Source organism: Trachurus trachurus (genome assembly GCF_905171665.1).
Source record: "Trachurus trachurus genome assembly, chromosome: 4".
NCBI lineage: Eukaryota > Metazoa > Chordata > Actinopteri > Carangiformes > Carangidae > Trachurus > Trachurus trachurus.
Window position 1 is genome coordinate 9,886,365 of NC_139898.1, and position 16,010 is coordinate 9,902,374.

At 43.4% G+C, this 16,010-nt stretch overlaps 1 protein-coding gene across 1 annotated transcript; it reads right to left on the reverse strand.

Moving 5' to 3' along the window:
* Positions 1-11,131: 11,131 nt before the first annotated feature.
* gfi1ab (growth factor independent 1A transcription repressor b) lies at positions 11,132-14,794 on the reverse strand. The gene is made up of 6 exons (XM_083970077.1): positions 14,539-14,794; positions 13,680-13,871; positions 12,806-13,182; positions 12,004-12,141; positions 11,682-11,847; positions 11,132-11,567 (listed from the first exon to the last, which is right to left on the reverse strand). The coding sequence occupies exons 1-6, from the start codon at positions 14,648-14,650 to the stop codon at positions 11,389-11,391; spliced, it is 1,164 nt and encodes a 387-aa protein (XP_083826203.1). The 5' UTR covers positions 14,651-14,794; the 3' UTR covers positions 11,132-11,388.
* Positions 14,795-16,010: the final 1,216 nt, after the last annotated feature.

The following is a 16,010-nucleotide window of genomic DNA, read 5'->3' on the forward strand; positions in this document are numbered from 1 at the left end:
CTTCAAACCAAGCATCTGCTTTTCACAAGGATCTAGATCAAAGTTAAGACACATCTTATTTTTTATTCAGGGTTCAACAGTCAAAAACTCATTTCAGGACAACATGGGTGTGGTTTGATCATCAGTAACCACACAACTCAAAAGTTGTCATCAGATTAAGATTCAAACGTTGATTAATAAAACATATAAACATGCCCCAGCTTTGTGCACAACAAAAAATATGATTGCGTAGTCTGAAAAACTTGTATAATTTGACTTTGATGTGTACAGAGCCAGGCTGTAATGGGCTCCAGTGTTTTGACCAAACCTGCTCCTAGATTTGGTTTGTTTCAATAATTAAATGGGTAACAGCATTGTGTGGCATAAGGTAAGTGTGCGGAAGGCTATGGCAATGTTATTTATAAAGCACCAAATTGTGCTTTACATTGAAAGATAAAAGACAAAACTATATAGATGAGAAAATAGAGTGCAGTTTATATTTATATATCAGCAAGCAAGTAATAATGAACACTGTAACCAATGATGAGCAGTATATCGCTCTCTGCAGTATCAGTGTGTCAGGAGATAAAATGTTCCAGTGTGAAATCTGAGACACAGTCGGCAGCTTCACTCTACACCTGTAATTTATCTTCGATTAACATGTACATTTATTCGGGAGCCTTGAATGAAGTATCTATTTCCCTGAATCTTCAGGTGAAGATACTGTGTGACGGTCTGTGTGCTGTCTAGGCATGTGGGGAGCGGTGGGCAGTGGGCAGTGTTCAGAGGCATATCTCAGGTCACCGATATCACATGCCCATCTATATTTAATTTACCAGACAAGGTATGTAGAGGATGGACTTCAATCAGCTCCAGGACACTGAGAGAAGTTAGATTAATTCAGGATTGGGTTTTAATTCATTATTTGTTTCCCCCTGTAATGAAATTTAAAGGTGTTTGTTGTAGAGGATGTGGCTGTGACGGTTTAAAGGGGAACTATGTGAGTCCGGTCACTTGCGCTGTTTTGCTAACCTTCCTCTTGACCATGTGCATTTGTTTACAACAAAGCCGGCGAGAAATCAATCAATAGAGCGGTAGATAACGTTATATATCATATATGATGTTACAACGCGTATATTTGTGTAGTTTAATCTGTCCTAAACAACAGATTACGGTCGCGGTGCACAGAGATGAGAGCTGGGACACTGGAGCGGCAGCCCCAATCTTGCAAAGTTGTTTTTCAGCCAAGAGACACTACGTGGAAGGCAGAGTGCCTCCAAGTTACATGTCATTTATTAAATCATCACAATTACTCCACAGCTGTTTAATTAATGTAAAAATGTAGCATTAAGATAAAAATCCTGTTTATTTGTCCTGGTAAAGGTAAAGTAGCTTTAGTTGGTTCTTAAATTGAAAGAAAAATCCAAAATTAAGCACAGCTGACTGTATCATTTCAGTCACAAAGCAGATAGTGCAGTATTTATGGAGCAGTCTAGTATACAAACAGGCAGCAATCCTATGAGAGTGAGATAAAGCCTCTCCACTTTCCCTTTCTATCCTCTATTTCCTTTGTGACCTCTTAGAGCAAGAGGTTCTAAGTGAACTATTTATCCATTCGGCGTCCCCGGGAGGCCTCCTCAGACTGCTGCAAGCTCTCGTGTCTGCCCAGCACCTCCCCAGGCCCCGCTGTGCTTGTCAAGAAAAACTGCCATGTTTAGGGCCGCTCCCACGGGGGCCCACTTCAGCTACACTGCTGCTTTCAGGGACGGGCGGATGAATTTGATTTTAAGATATTTTTATACAGTCCAGATTTGCTTGTGATTGCTACTTTACTGTCGGATTCAAAGGACCTCAAGTGAATTTAAATGTTTTATAGTTTAGATTTATAGTTTATACTTCACCCAAATCGCACAAAAACAACGAAATGGAGACACTGAAGTAAACCACCTGTATTTTTGTACCTCAATAATAGTGCTTTTACTTTACTGTACAAAACATCACAGGCTTTGATTATCAGTTATTGCATCCTAGTTGTTTTTGGGAGACAGGGTTGCCATGGTAAGGTGGCTCTGTTGTGTTATTGAACACTGGAGCTCTGTGGCACAGAGGAATAACAACATCAGATTCAATATCAAGACTAAAATGTTCCGTTTATTTTCAGCTAAAATGTCGGACACAATATGAAAACCAAAGCAGAAAAACATTATTTGTATATGACTAGGGGTAGAGGGATGTGTCTTTAAGTCCAAGTGCCCTTGTGATGTGCAGGTGAGTCCACATGAGCAACTCTTTTCTGTTTTCTTCCTGCCTCACCAGTGGTGCTAACCTCCAAGTGGGGCCTAGAAGGAGAATATATTCAGGGGGAAAGAGAGACCCCAGTGTACTGACAGCTAATGGAGATGGGGGTCTCACAAGGGAGAATCCTGACCTCGGCCCCTTTTTGTAAAAGCTTTGCCCCTGTAGCAAACAATCTTAGGGAGGGGCTGTGTGTGTGGGTGAAGTCTGAGTGTGTGTGTGTTGGAGAACATCTGTTTGTGCTCTGGAAAAAGCTGTTGTGGTAGTGTAGTCCAGTCTTTTTCACATCTTTCAACATGGCATAAAGCTGCTTTATCTGCCAGTGTACTGCGAGGTGAAAGCTCCCAAGGTGAGACAAAGGCCCCGGCCGCTCACCTCAGTCTTTCCTGAGCCGCAGCATCTGTCTGGTATCGAGCGCCGCTGGGGGAACCTGCATCAACAAATCCATACCGCCTGGGCCATACAGACTCCACCACTGCCTGCTCAACCTTTTGTAAATCGGCATTTTGATGACAATTCCCTGTGTCGAGTTGTTTCCCAATCAATACACACAGAGCGGACGCCTTAATAGACACAGATAACTGCTGCTTGCCTCGCTGTATCTCTGGGCTGTGGAGACTGACACCCTGTCTGACTGATCAATAAGTGGCGCGTGGCGTGGCGCACACACGCTCGGCCCTGCCCACTCTGCTATCACACACGGGGCTTGGTTTCCCCCGGCAGCAGGTTAAAACTGCCCGGCAACTCCCCAAGGTGGATGAATCGGAGATGTTACATGTGAACTGGCTGTCAAAACGATTCTGTCATCTCCCCTTCTCTCCGGTGTTTAAAGATGCTGACACACTGTGTTTGGGGTACCAATGTCTTGTTGGAAGTGATGGAGGCTTTTAGCCGTTTTTTCAAACTCCCTTTATCCGTTTAAGTGTTCACTCAAGTGTTAGAATTTCTATTTCACCTGCCACAGATGTCTCCTGGCGCTTCCTGCCTACTCACGGCTTCCTTTCAGGTCATCTGATCTGGACCTTTCTTTGAATTTACACACTCTACAACTTTGTTTAGAATCTTTTCCTTCACTAATATCTATGGTGGCCGTTGTTTTTATATTGTGTCATTTGCTCATTTTCAAATGTATGAAGATGCCTCAATTTTATTCATCTGTCGTCTCCCCAATATGGGTCATTTTATTTTGAAAAAGCAGTTTTTAACACAGCTAATCAATAGCTCCTTTGTGTTTGTCTCTGAGGATGTTAAGTGAATGTTTTTAGTGGGCAGGCAGCTCTGAGTAAAGACAAAACACTGAGTAAAGAAGGCCAGATCAGATTCAGCTTGGGGTCATTAATGTTTCAGAGGATGCCAGAGGGAGAATGGGAGAGTCACTGCACTGCCTGGATCAATTTCCTTTGACTGTGGCTTTGTCATTTTGGATCAATCCCACTGTGTGCACTCCTATTGTAAAGTGGCACATCCCTAATAGAGTGACTGGCAACATACTGGCACATGGTAAAATAACCCAATCGAATGTTATACTTCAAGGCTCGGCTTCATGTTTCATTGTAATTCATGGATGAAACGGGAGAAAGAGACGCAGGAGACAATCTACAGTATTAACACAGTGATTATTTTTCACTCTTTCCTGCTTCATGTTGCCGGGCCACGGCACAGTGCAGACCTCTGGGGCTGTGGAAGTACTTACTTACCGTCCTGCTCCTCCATGCCGCGATCTCCACAATGGCATTACTCTGCTTTGATCCTGCTGCAGTCTGACACATGACCACACAGACCCCTGAATGGGCATTAGTGCAGGCTTCAGCAAACCCAACATCTGTGCCTCCCAGCACTACCACTGCTCAAATCATTCATTAAATCAGAACACAAAAAGTAACTTTACTTGAATGCCTCAGCATAAATATTTGATCATGGCTGAGAATAAATCTTTGTCATTTTGTGCTCCTTCCTGTGGCTGAGGGTTCCTCTTATAGATCTTCCTCGCCTCGCTCTCTCCTGGCTATTTAGATACAGGCATACGCTTGGCTCGGTCATTTGTGAAATGGATCTTATGAATTTTTCAGAAAGATTCATAGCTGCAATCAGGCCTGGTTAAGGGAATGACAGTATCACGAAGTAACATCTTGTGCTGCCTGCTCGTTCACAAATAATCTGCTGTTTGCATAGATAATACAACCTGAAAGAGGTTTTGTGTGTTATTTTGACACAGGCACTAAGCTTTCCTGCATTACAGTGCATCTTACCACTCAATTAACAGCTTTGGCTACACAACCTTTGGTTGTACTGTACATGGTTTGTTTATTTATGCATGAGTCCCTATAAAAGTGATGTTTTCTGGTTATTAAAAGTAAATCATATCACATTTACAGTACATTTTTGACGCTGGTGAACAAAAACAGTAAAAACAAACAATGTGTGTCACCCGCTCCATGTCAGTAGGTCGATGATGCACCTTTCTGTCTTGAGTTTGGCTGGATAGACCAGCTTTGTTTTTGGACACCGACCCTTTTTCCCCATCCTGACACAGGATTGTGAATGGAACAACCTCTTTCTTAAACATTAACAGATCATATTGAACTGAGATCTGGACTAGGATTAATGTTGTTTGTTTCTGTGTAGTTATGGAGCTCATTAGATTGACAGCTAGTCTTTCCATTTCTAAATGGCTGATTTAACTGGACTAGAGGGATGTTCAGTGAATTAGACTTCTATCTGATCTCTTAGCGACGCCTTAAAATCAGTTCCTTGCATTGTCTTTGAGGTGAGGTCCAGATGAACCATGCAGATGTTTGCACTGTACACACTACAGTCAGTTGAGGCTCCCTGGATACACACAGATACGTCACTTCAATCAAAGCCAGACTCACCCTAATGATACCGTATGTCTGACTGTTAAAAGGGGTGATTAGTATTTATGGAAACAGATATTTTGACTTTGTAGAGCTGCTCTGTTTTCACTTTCTTGATTTTTTTCTTGATTCACAAAACATGGAAAGTTGGCAGTGTCACTATAGCTACACTGAAATATGTGATGTGTGAGGATATGGGAGTTTACACCCACCCACTTGAGCTCAGTCCTGCGTTCAGGCTGTTCTCACCTGTGGTTCCTCACTGCAACAAGCCACCGGATGTTATGAGTGCAGGGAAATCCCTCTGTCTTCATAGAGCACCTCCTCTCTTAACACCTCTAACATCACAACACGCCTAGCTAACGCTTGTTTAATTTCATCCCCAGGCACTTCTTGAATAGACGGAGTACTTACTGCACTGATTGTGTGGTGATGTCACTTTAAATGGAATTGTCTGCCCAATTAGTTACTGTAATGTAAAACAATGATGTGCTTTACATTTGTGAATGGCAGAATTTAAGATAACAGCATAATAGAGAGTTTGTTTATTTTTACATTAGCTTGTATACAATAGCTCTCTTTTAGTACCAATATCAAAATTACATTTAAACTTGACACACACACACTCACATACAGTATATACTGTATCTTACACCTCATGTTTAATAAAGGAAATCACACTTCTTAAATATATTTTTTCCTGAAGATCAGCAATTATACTTTACTAAAACAGTGGAAACATAATTTTGAATTTTTTTTCTTTTTTTAAAAAGGATGGAAACAATCAGTTGGAAAATAAAATTTTGTTCCAACATTAAATACGTAACATAATGCTATTGATGGTTTCCATCAGCAAAAAGAAGTATTGAAGTCCGATCCCCTGCCCCATACTGCACAATTAACAGCTCGGGGTCATTTATACTCAGGTTAACTTTGTAATATACAAGGATTTGTGCATGAATCTCACAGCTTTACATCGTCATCTGCACATCATCTAATCACAAATTCTCAACAATATAAAACCTTTTATGAGGGAACAAGACTATCAACCACACACTAAAAGGCAGCAAAGCTCTCTTTCTTGACACTTGGTTTTCTTTTCACGTGTTGTCTTTCCCCTGAAGAGAAGCGGAATCCTTTGTTATCGAGCCTTTTAACCAGAGTGGATCCTTTTAATGTCACCTTCAGGATTCATTTATTATTAGACGTGACTTGAGAAACCAGGCCAACGTCGCCAGCAGCAGCTGCAGTAAAAGGATTGAACACAGGTTCTTTTTGTTATAGTACAGAATATAAATGTATGTGTATCGGGCCGTCCAGAGAGGCGGTAGGCTGTGACACAGACAGTGACGGCAGAGCTGCCTTTTGTTCCTGAGTGACAGCTCACATCCAAATTGTCTAGTGATATGTAATGCTAAATGAACCGGATAAACATGTCTTTAAATGAGTGGACAGCCTCACCCCCCCCCCCCCCCCCTCTCTCTCAGCAAACCTGTGAGTCCTTGTCCTAGTCAGCCCCCACACGCCCACCACTACCTACCACCACCCCCAGCAGCAGCCCCCCCCACCCGACCCCCCGCCCCCTGGGCTCATGCTGTTCAGGGCCTCAGACCCCGAGAACAGAGGCCAGCTAATGGAAAGCTTTCAAGGCAGCTGGAAAAAAAAATGTCGGCTCTCATTTGGCCTCCACCATTTTCTGATGTCAGTGGTGTGTGTGTGTGTGTGTGTGGTCATGGCTTTAGCATCAGACACACACGCACAAACACCTTGGGACATGCCATTATAAACAGGCCTGAAAAACTGAAAACAACAACATTGTCCAACCCCTCCACAAACACACACACACACACACACACACACCTGTAAAACAATAATCTATAAACATATTCTTTCTTCATTATCAAAATATTAGTTTCATGGTTGAACTCATTTTTATCAAGCTTTTTTTCCCCTAAACAACACTGTTTTGTTGTTTTATCGCATTTACTTAAAAAAAACAGCAACAATGAAATGTAACTGCACTGGAAAAATAAGAGGCAGCTGAAGTAACTTAAATCAGGATTAACCAAAAGTTAGCTCTAAAGATTTCTCTTCTAAAATGAACCGTCAGGCAGCACAAAGCAGCTGGAGCAGGTGGAACATGAAACATCTTTTAAATATGGTTAAAAGCCCAGCACCTCTATGGCTTTTTGGTTGCAGCAAGTAAAACTTCTCTTCTTTAGTGTCTTTAAAATCAGATTTAATCAAAGTTAAATCTTTGCTTTTTTTCCTGATCAGTTAAAAAAAAAATACTAGACAAAGTTTCTTTGATAAAGTTTTAAGCCCCAGTGAATAATAAGAATACCGGTCTCATCTGCATTGTAATGTCATGTCAGAAAGACATTCCTGTGAAGAGGGAGCCAACAGACCAGACATATCATCCAGAATTGTTCGTAGTATGATTACATTAACACTCTCTAAAGTACTTAACATGCTTAGTTTTATGAACGGAGCAGCATCAGGGTGCACTCTTCACCCCCACACAGAGCTGCTATGATGATAGCAAACCCAATCACCTGTGACCTTTTTGAAACTTAGGGGATAAATAGCTTTTTAATGGTGTAAAAAATCTCTAAAACTGTGTGGTGTAGAGGAGCGGGAGAAGCACGGTGTAGCTGCGGCCGCTGCTCCAGGAGGAAGCTTGTCAGCCTGGAGAGGCCCGGCTCTCCCCACATGTGTTCAGCCTGTCAGCTGCTTCACTGATGTCTCTTGTTATTATTTTCCCGTCATTCTGCTGCCTTTTCTTTGCAAAGTCATGAATAATTTGTGCCTACGCCTTGTTGCTTGATGACAGCTGTGCAGTTGGTTTGCAGTCTGTTTTTCAGATCAGGTGAATAATGAATAAGCCTCTGCAACAAAAGAGGCTGTGGCCTATATGAGCCGTGCCTCTCATCGTCTGTCCCAGCTTAGCTGCCGTGTCGAGCGCAGGGGGAGGGGACAGGTGAGCAGCAAAAGTCTCTCTGATGCAGAAACTTTCCAAATAAAATGTGTGTATAGATGTATGAGATGCTTTTTTTTTCTCATATCTTTTCATGTTCCAAGAACTTCTTATCATCATTTCATGTATCAGCCATATGAATCAGTGCTTTTTCTCCGAAGCTTGCAACTAAAAATCCTGCATGTCTCTGTGTAACCTGTCAGACCTGTGTGAAATCTGCTGAACACACCGTGAGAGTAAATACCACTTTATTATTACAATATACACAGCAGGTCTAACTCGCCCTCAGGGAAATGATCATATTTGCTCTGTCTTCATCGTGGCTCCCCCATTGCATGTATTTGCGTGTGATGTTTTAATCACATTCTTTCCTTTGGTGCGTCAAGCTGAATATCACAGTGGTAAATCAGGAGTCTAGTTTCAAAAGCTGTTGCTGCCTAGTGACCTGTAGTAACATCTTTTCTACAGCTTTCACATCTAATTCCAAGGTTTTTGTCTCTTTAAAGTTGAAATAAGGGCACAAAGAGGCGTCTGTATTTATCGTAACTCTTTTCTTCAGTCATTTTGACAGTAAAACCAATAATAAATCTACTTGTTTAATCCCAGATTGGGAATATGTGTAGTTTAAACAGTAAAGCATGCAAGAAAGAAAAAAGGAAATCAAAATCCAACACCATAGTCTGTCTCTAAAATCCCCTTTATGATTCATATTTAATTTTAGATTAATAATAAATCATCCAAAACCACGACACTGAACTTTCTAATTGCACAACTGTGTCTGTCAGGAAAAATTAATCCAGTCATATGTGCAATTGGTGTACGTGTTGTGCATGTTTCTTGAGCGTGTGTGCACTTATGGACCAATATGCAGGCCTAGATTTGAACCTCAGACTGCAGTGCTCTGATTACTCGCCCACTCCAATCGATCGAGCCGGATTCTATCCATATTTGATATGCCTCGGGGCAGTGGGGTAATGCTTAAAAAGAAAAATCCACCCGTGGCCATGGAGGAAATCTGGTCAGTCTAATGGCTCGTTTTAAGATTTTTGCTTGAAAAGCTTCTCTCTGAGATTGTGCTTGAAGAACTGTTCTCAGAGGAAACCATGCAATGCCATACCTCACACATGATTTGTTTTCTCAAATCAGACATGTAGCTATGTAGGCACTGGCAGTCATCAGTGCACTTCGGTGGCAAAAGTTGAGTGGCAGTGTACCTGCTCTGCACAGAGGTGCCCCACCTGAAATCCCCTCCTTTGCCCTCAAAGAGATGTTGTCAGGCTGGCAGTTTCAGGCTTCCTCAGATTTAAGATACTGCATGACAAAGTCCCTGCAACATCCCCTGTGATCAGACTCGTCATCGCTGAGGCTGCACCCTTTTCTGATGGCAGCATTGCCGTTGAAAATGTATCTGACACTTTGTGATTTCCTGCAAAAGTGCCACTTGAACATAGAGACTGTGTTCTCATAGCACCTGAAGTTTATTTTTATACAATTGGCGTGACTCACTCCTGTGTCACATTGAACCACCGTGCACATAGCTCCACTAAGTCTGGCTTCAAATGAGCTCGCCTTTTCCTGTTCTCCAGCAGGCTGCTCGTCTTCGGGTTTAAAATATTCAGTATTTTTGCAGGCCTGGATGTTGTACGATCTGGAGGGAAGTGAGGCAGAGAAAATCCTTGAGAGTCAGTGATTTCAATCAATGTTGAGGGAAGACGGCTAACTGATTGTTTCTCTTTTGTCTTTGGTGTTGGAAAAAAGACGGCACCAGGAAAGAATCAAGAAATTAATCCAGAGTATCAAAGTGATGGAGGTTACATTATTTTATCTCTTTTATAAATTAATTGATACAGTATTTATTTACAGCTTGTATATACAGCATGATGTATAAATGGATACATATCTGCTGTAAATACTTCCCCCCCCCCTCCCAGACTAAGTTTGTTGTTTGATTCCAGTGGATCAGATTAAAGCCAGAGTAAATAAAGTGGATGTCAGTCCCTGTGAGGATCACAGCTGCTGCACGTGCACGGAGCCTCCTGAGTCTGCTCTCTGCCAAAAGTCGTTTTTCTTAAAATAACAGCCATGAGGGTAAAAGGCGTTTGGTTAACGGTTAAATCTGCTCACACTGTTTTAGGTCCAAACACATGGCGACCGTGGTCAAAACAAACAGCCGCCTCTGGGCATTCACAATCACGGCAGCAAGGTGGTGAGACGGCCCGGCCCTCTCTGTGTGGCTCTTATCATCCACATCAACATCAACAGCATGAAAATACACCAGAGCTTTGTTTGTGGCTGACAGATTAAAACAACGCGACGTTTACTTTAATGAAGATAAATTACTGCCCAAGGAAAATGTAAAATCCTTTGTGATAATGACATGAAATCAACCACTACTTCTGTTATTGATGTGTGGTTATTGAGTAATACAGTAGCGCATTAATTAATTAAACTCGAACACTGTCTTTAACTCTAGTTTTGGTGATGAAACAATAGCCTAGTTGTTTAATTTCACTCGGAGAAGAAATCGCATTTCACTTTTTTTTTTTTTGGTTTTAATGCAGAATTAACTAAATCGAACAAAAATCAAATAGTTCATGTTTTTTTGTTTTTGTTTTGTTTTATAAACGACAAAACTCCTATTCTGTCCAGAAAAATGTGCAAAATGAAGAGTCAAATCAAAGGTATAGGCTAAGAGCTGAGACGCGGGCGGTGACCGGTCCAGCATGTCCAGGCTGTTGTGCCAACATGAGTCCCAGCCTACAAAATAAAAGCCTCTGTTCTTTGGAGAAGCGCTGATTTCATCTGTCCCTGCTGGTTTTTATTGGAGTGTGAGTACAAATATTTTGGGTGTAATGCCCACTGAAGCAGATTCCTATCAGTCGACATACAAACATGATAAATGTCTCTCATCATACGTCATCGTGTCATGATGACAACGTGTTGCTCCAACAGTTCACAGCTTATCTCTGGTTCTCTGCCTGGGCCTTCAGTCGATCAAAGGCCCGTTTAGTGTTGTTGATGTCTCTAAACGCAATGTCCTTTTTCGTTTTATGTCATTTTTTAAACGTTTTCCTGCGCATAGAATAAAAAAAAATTAAATAACATTATAATTATATATATATATTTTAGACAGCTGTTTGTGGATCTTGTTGAATCTTGATCCATCGATTGTCCTGAAGCAGGCGACATGGCCATTTAAATAAATGCCTTTTTTTGTCTTAAAACGTCTTTGTCGGACTTTCTCTTTTGGAGAAGAAGGGTGTGAAGGGGGAAGATGACAGGTCACTTGAGTCCGTGCTGCGTCTCTTTGTGTCTCCTCAGGTCCACCTTCCTCTGGAAACCTTTGCCGCACAGGTCGCAGCCGAAAGGTTTGTAGCCGGTGTGTTTCCTGCTGTGTGTGATGAGGTTGGAGCTCTGGCTGAACGCTTTGCCACACACCTGACATTTGTGCGGCTTCTCACCTGCGGAAATAAAAACAGGTATTAAGTTATTATTATTATTATTATTATCATTATTATTATTATTATTGTTGTTGTTATATTGTTGATGATGATGATTCCCTCGGCTCCACTCGCCTGTGTGGATGAACGTGTGTTTCTTCATGTCGGACTTCTGGTGGAACCTCTTCCCGCAGTACTGACAGGGGTACGGCCGCGTGTCTGTGTGGATGAGCAGGTGCGTCGACAGCGTGGATGACCTCTTGAAACTCTTACCGCAGATTTTGCAGTCGAAGCTCCTCTCCTGAAACGAGACAGCAGAGGCGGGTTCAGGCGGTGACACCGAGTCAGCGCGCTCCTTGCTGACAGGAAGACAGGTTGACAGCAAGGTGCAGACGCAGAGGAAGGTGTGAAGTCAGGGGCTGTGGCGCACGCGTGTGTAGTGTGTGTGAGAGGTCACCTGAGAGTGCACGGCCTTGTGCTGCTCCAGGCTCACCGCGTGCCCGAAGGTTTTGCCGCAGATTTCGCACGCAAACGGCCTGGTGCCGATGTGAGACCTGCGGACGTGGACCTCCAAGCCGTGCGGAGTGGAAAACACCTGGGGGGGGAAAGGCAGAGGGGGGACAAGTCAGTGAAACAGCTGGAAATAGATTTGCAGGGGAGGTGGTGTCATGCTCAAATGCTTTTTGAGCATGTTTTTTTTTTTTAAGTAGCCTAACTTTCTAAAAAAAAAAAGTAGGCTAACTGAGTTAGTAACTGAATTACTAGGCTACACAAAATCAACTAGCCTAATTACCAGGAAAAGTAACTATTGTGTTACTGTGTTGTAAAAAATAAAATAAAAAGATCAAATATGTGAAATGACTTGGACTCGCCTCCCTAAGCCCCAAGCCCTAACCTCCTGTTTATCTGGAACTAACCAACACACTCAGTTAATTGGTTAGTTTTTTACGACTAGCTGATGGACTGATAAAAAAAAAAAGTGCCTATAGCTATAACGTGATGTGTATTAATTTGTGACGGGACTTCTTGAGTCAAGTCACGGTGCATTTTATTGTGGAAGCCTAAGGCCGTTATAACGGGGAAGCTGTAACTCTTTTGATTCCTATAGGCTACTCATTACTGAAAAAAGTAACGTCGTTATTCCCATCACTGATTTTCTTACATCAACCACAGGACCGTGTGCATGCTGCTGCAGTTAGTGGTGTTTTTATTATATTTCCGTCAGTCACCACCTGAGATGACAGACTCGTGTTCCTCACCTTGCTGCACTTGACGCACTTGAAGGCGCCGTTCAGGATGAGGCTGGAGCACAGCAGCTCGGACTGGGCCTTGGCGCCGTGGCTCTTCCCGTGCAGCCCCCCCTCTGGGAACAGCAGCCTCCTGTAGTCACTGTACGCCTCCTCCCCCAGGACCCGCTCTGAGTACAGGGCCGAGTGGCCACCTTGGTCCCCGTAAAATGAAATGGGCGCCGGCCCCCTGTCCACCTCCATGCTGGGATGGAGATTCTGCTGCTGCTGCTGCACCAGGGGCCTGAGCCCCCCGGGCCCCGGGTAGCTGCTCCAGGCGTAGGGCCGGAAGGGGACAGTGAAGGGCTGGGAGTCGTCCACCAGAGGAGACAGGGACTTCTCTGAATCAGCTGGAGAGGAGGACAGAAAGGCCAAGTGAACATTTGATGTAAACCAGTGAGGAGGAGGAGGTTGGGACCACCAATATCAGATGATGAAGATGAGCTATCAATGAACTTTAGGCAAATGTATCCCAGAGTTATTTCAGCAACTTTAACTCATCTAAAGAACTGAACACAAAACATGAACTCGATACCACAAAAGCCCCCTCTGTTTCTGTTACACTAATCTTGTTTGATCATGAGATTAGATCTGAAATGTTATGGCTTCCAAAATCTACTACACACACATAATGCAAATTTAGAAAAGCAGGCTGCAAGATTTAGACTTTCACGTCACGTCCCAGTGGTTCTATGGGGTTTTAGCCTCCATCGCGTTTGACTTCTTTTTCCCTTGGCCTTTAATGTGAAGCTGATCACATACGGTGTGTGTGTGTGTGTGTGTGTGTGTGTGTGTGTGTGTGTGTGTGTGTGTGTGTGTGTGTGTGTGTGTGTGTGTGTGTGTGTACCCGGTGATGCAGAGGGGGACGGAGGCCTCCAGAAGTCCTCGTAGTCCGGGGATCGAGCGCACAGACTGTCGGCGCAGCTCAGCGGAGACTTTGGGGAGAAGTCAGCAGCGTCAGCCAGGTGGGAGTCCGAGTCCGGGGACAGGCCGTAGCTGTCCACCGTCAGCTCGCTCTCATCTGGGAGCTTGTCTGCGTCTGAGGACACGCACAGGACAGTCAGCATCAAGTAAGCTCCCAGTGTTATCTAAAAAACCCAAACAGCTGCACAGTCTTCTGTTATTGTGCACTATCCTGTACAGTGGTAACCCTAACTATTATGGAATAAATGGTGACACTTTCAAAACATGCAGGACAATGTGGGTGAATTGTCAAAATGCACATTTATTAGTTGTGCAAAATTACCCAAGTTAAAGCCAATATCACATTATTCCTATTATAATCTAATATCATAGAAAAACAATGGCGATACGACAAAAACTAAAATAATAATCTCACAGTTGAAATGGATTTATCGAAGTTATTTTTCGTCCTCAGAAAATCTCAGAACCACCCATGTAAACACGAACAATTCCAATTATTTTTTGTGTAATAAAACTATTAATTTTAAATAAATTATAAAGCACATTTTAAAGAGAAAATAATTCAAGTGTCTTCAAACGATAAATCACTTTAGCCTGTGTGCAGCCGGTTTCACTTTGACTTCAGCCTTTAATCTGTCTCTTCTCCAGAGGGCCGGTCAGGCGCTCAAACATTTTTTTTTATCAAGAAAGAAATTTGAAAATGATGGAATGGAATTCTTTTTCTTTCTCTCTCAAAGAAATGTGTTAAGTCGGTGAAGAGTATTTGGTTATTTTGCACATACCTGAGCAGATCTGCGCCAGTATGGAGTCCAGCCTGCTGTAGTCATCCTCTAAAGCCCGGGGCTGGTGGTAACTGTGCGCCTTCTTACTCTTCACCAAGAAGGAGCGAGGCATCTCTGACCTGAGAGCAGACAATCAAACAGTCAAACAATAATCCAGCTGTAGAAAAGGCTGCTCCTGTGCGCGCCGCTGCTCGCTCTGAGTCTTGCAGACACTCGGTCTCCACTGGAGCAGAGATGTGTCTCCCAAGTGCTTTAAACAGAGTCCAACCTGCCCACGGAGCATGCGCCGATCCCGTCCCGTCCGCCAGGTGTTGCACGGACAGGTGTCAGTGCTGCGGCTCCCCACGCTCCCCTCTCTGCAGATAAATGTATCCGCCTGCGGAGTTTGAGTCGGCGTGCAGCCCGGGGTGCTCACAGGTGATAGGAAAATAATCAGCAGCGGGGGCGACTTCTTGTCACGTCTCCCCAAAGCAGCGTCACTCATTTCAGGACTTGACTTGATAACTTCGGCCTCTGACGCAGCGGTGCGCCTTTGCCCTACTTCTGTTTTCAGGAAACACTCGGGTTATTATCAGCACTTGTCTTTTTTCTTAATCAAAAAAATAAAATAAAAATACATAAATAAATAAATATATATATACATATATATATATAAAATAAAAAAAATCAGATCATAACTCTGAATCTTATAACTGCTCCTTTGAAGTCCAGATTGTTTTTTGTTGCTGTTGTTGTTGCTGGGGCTGCGAAGCTGCAGCTCGTGTCTCACATCAGAAGAGATACACGATTTTATCAGCGCTTTACTCAATCTATGGAGAGGGGACAGGGGGAGAGGAAACGCGGAGGCGCACCCCGGGGTGTCTGAGCCTGCATGTAGCACGTAGTGGTAAAAAAATATAAGGGGTGGGGGAAACTCTGACCCAACTGTGTCATCCTTTGCTTAATATAGAGCCGAGTCACTTATACATACAGTTAAAACAACACTGTCACCAGTAGCGCGTTTGGCGGACCTTTTGCCTAAAAGAACAATAACAGGATAGAGAATAAATCCAAACATGAAGCGCACATGAATGAGAGCTCGCCCAAAGTTCTGGTGCAGCTTTGTTCCGCTCTGCTGGCCAGCTGAGGCCACCGACTGTTATTATGTGACAGACAGTCGCCGTCCTCGCGCCTGCGGTGACAGTTTCACATTACTCTGGGCATTGTGCTCCAAACGAAGGAGCCCCCAAAACAAGAGGCGGTGTGTTTTCTGCTCTGCTCTGGACGCAGATTACCGCGGCCGCTCAGCGTCATTACGCACAGAACAATAGAGGAGCGGCCGGAGCAGCGCGCGCTGCACCACGGTGCCTTTTATCCACGGCAGGTGCGACACTTGAACTGGATCCTGTCAGTGCTACAGTGACGGAGTGGGTGCGCTCTGATGATCAACAAACAACATGAATACGATCTACTAGACCTATAGTTTCTTTATG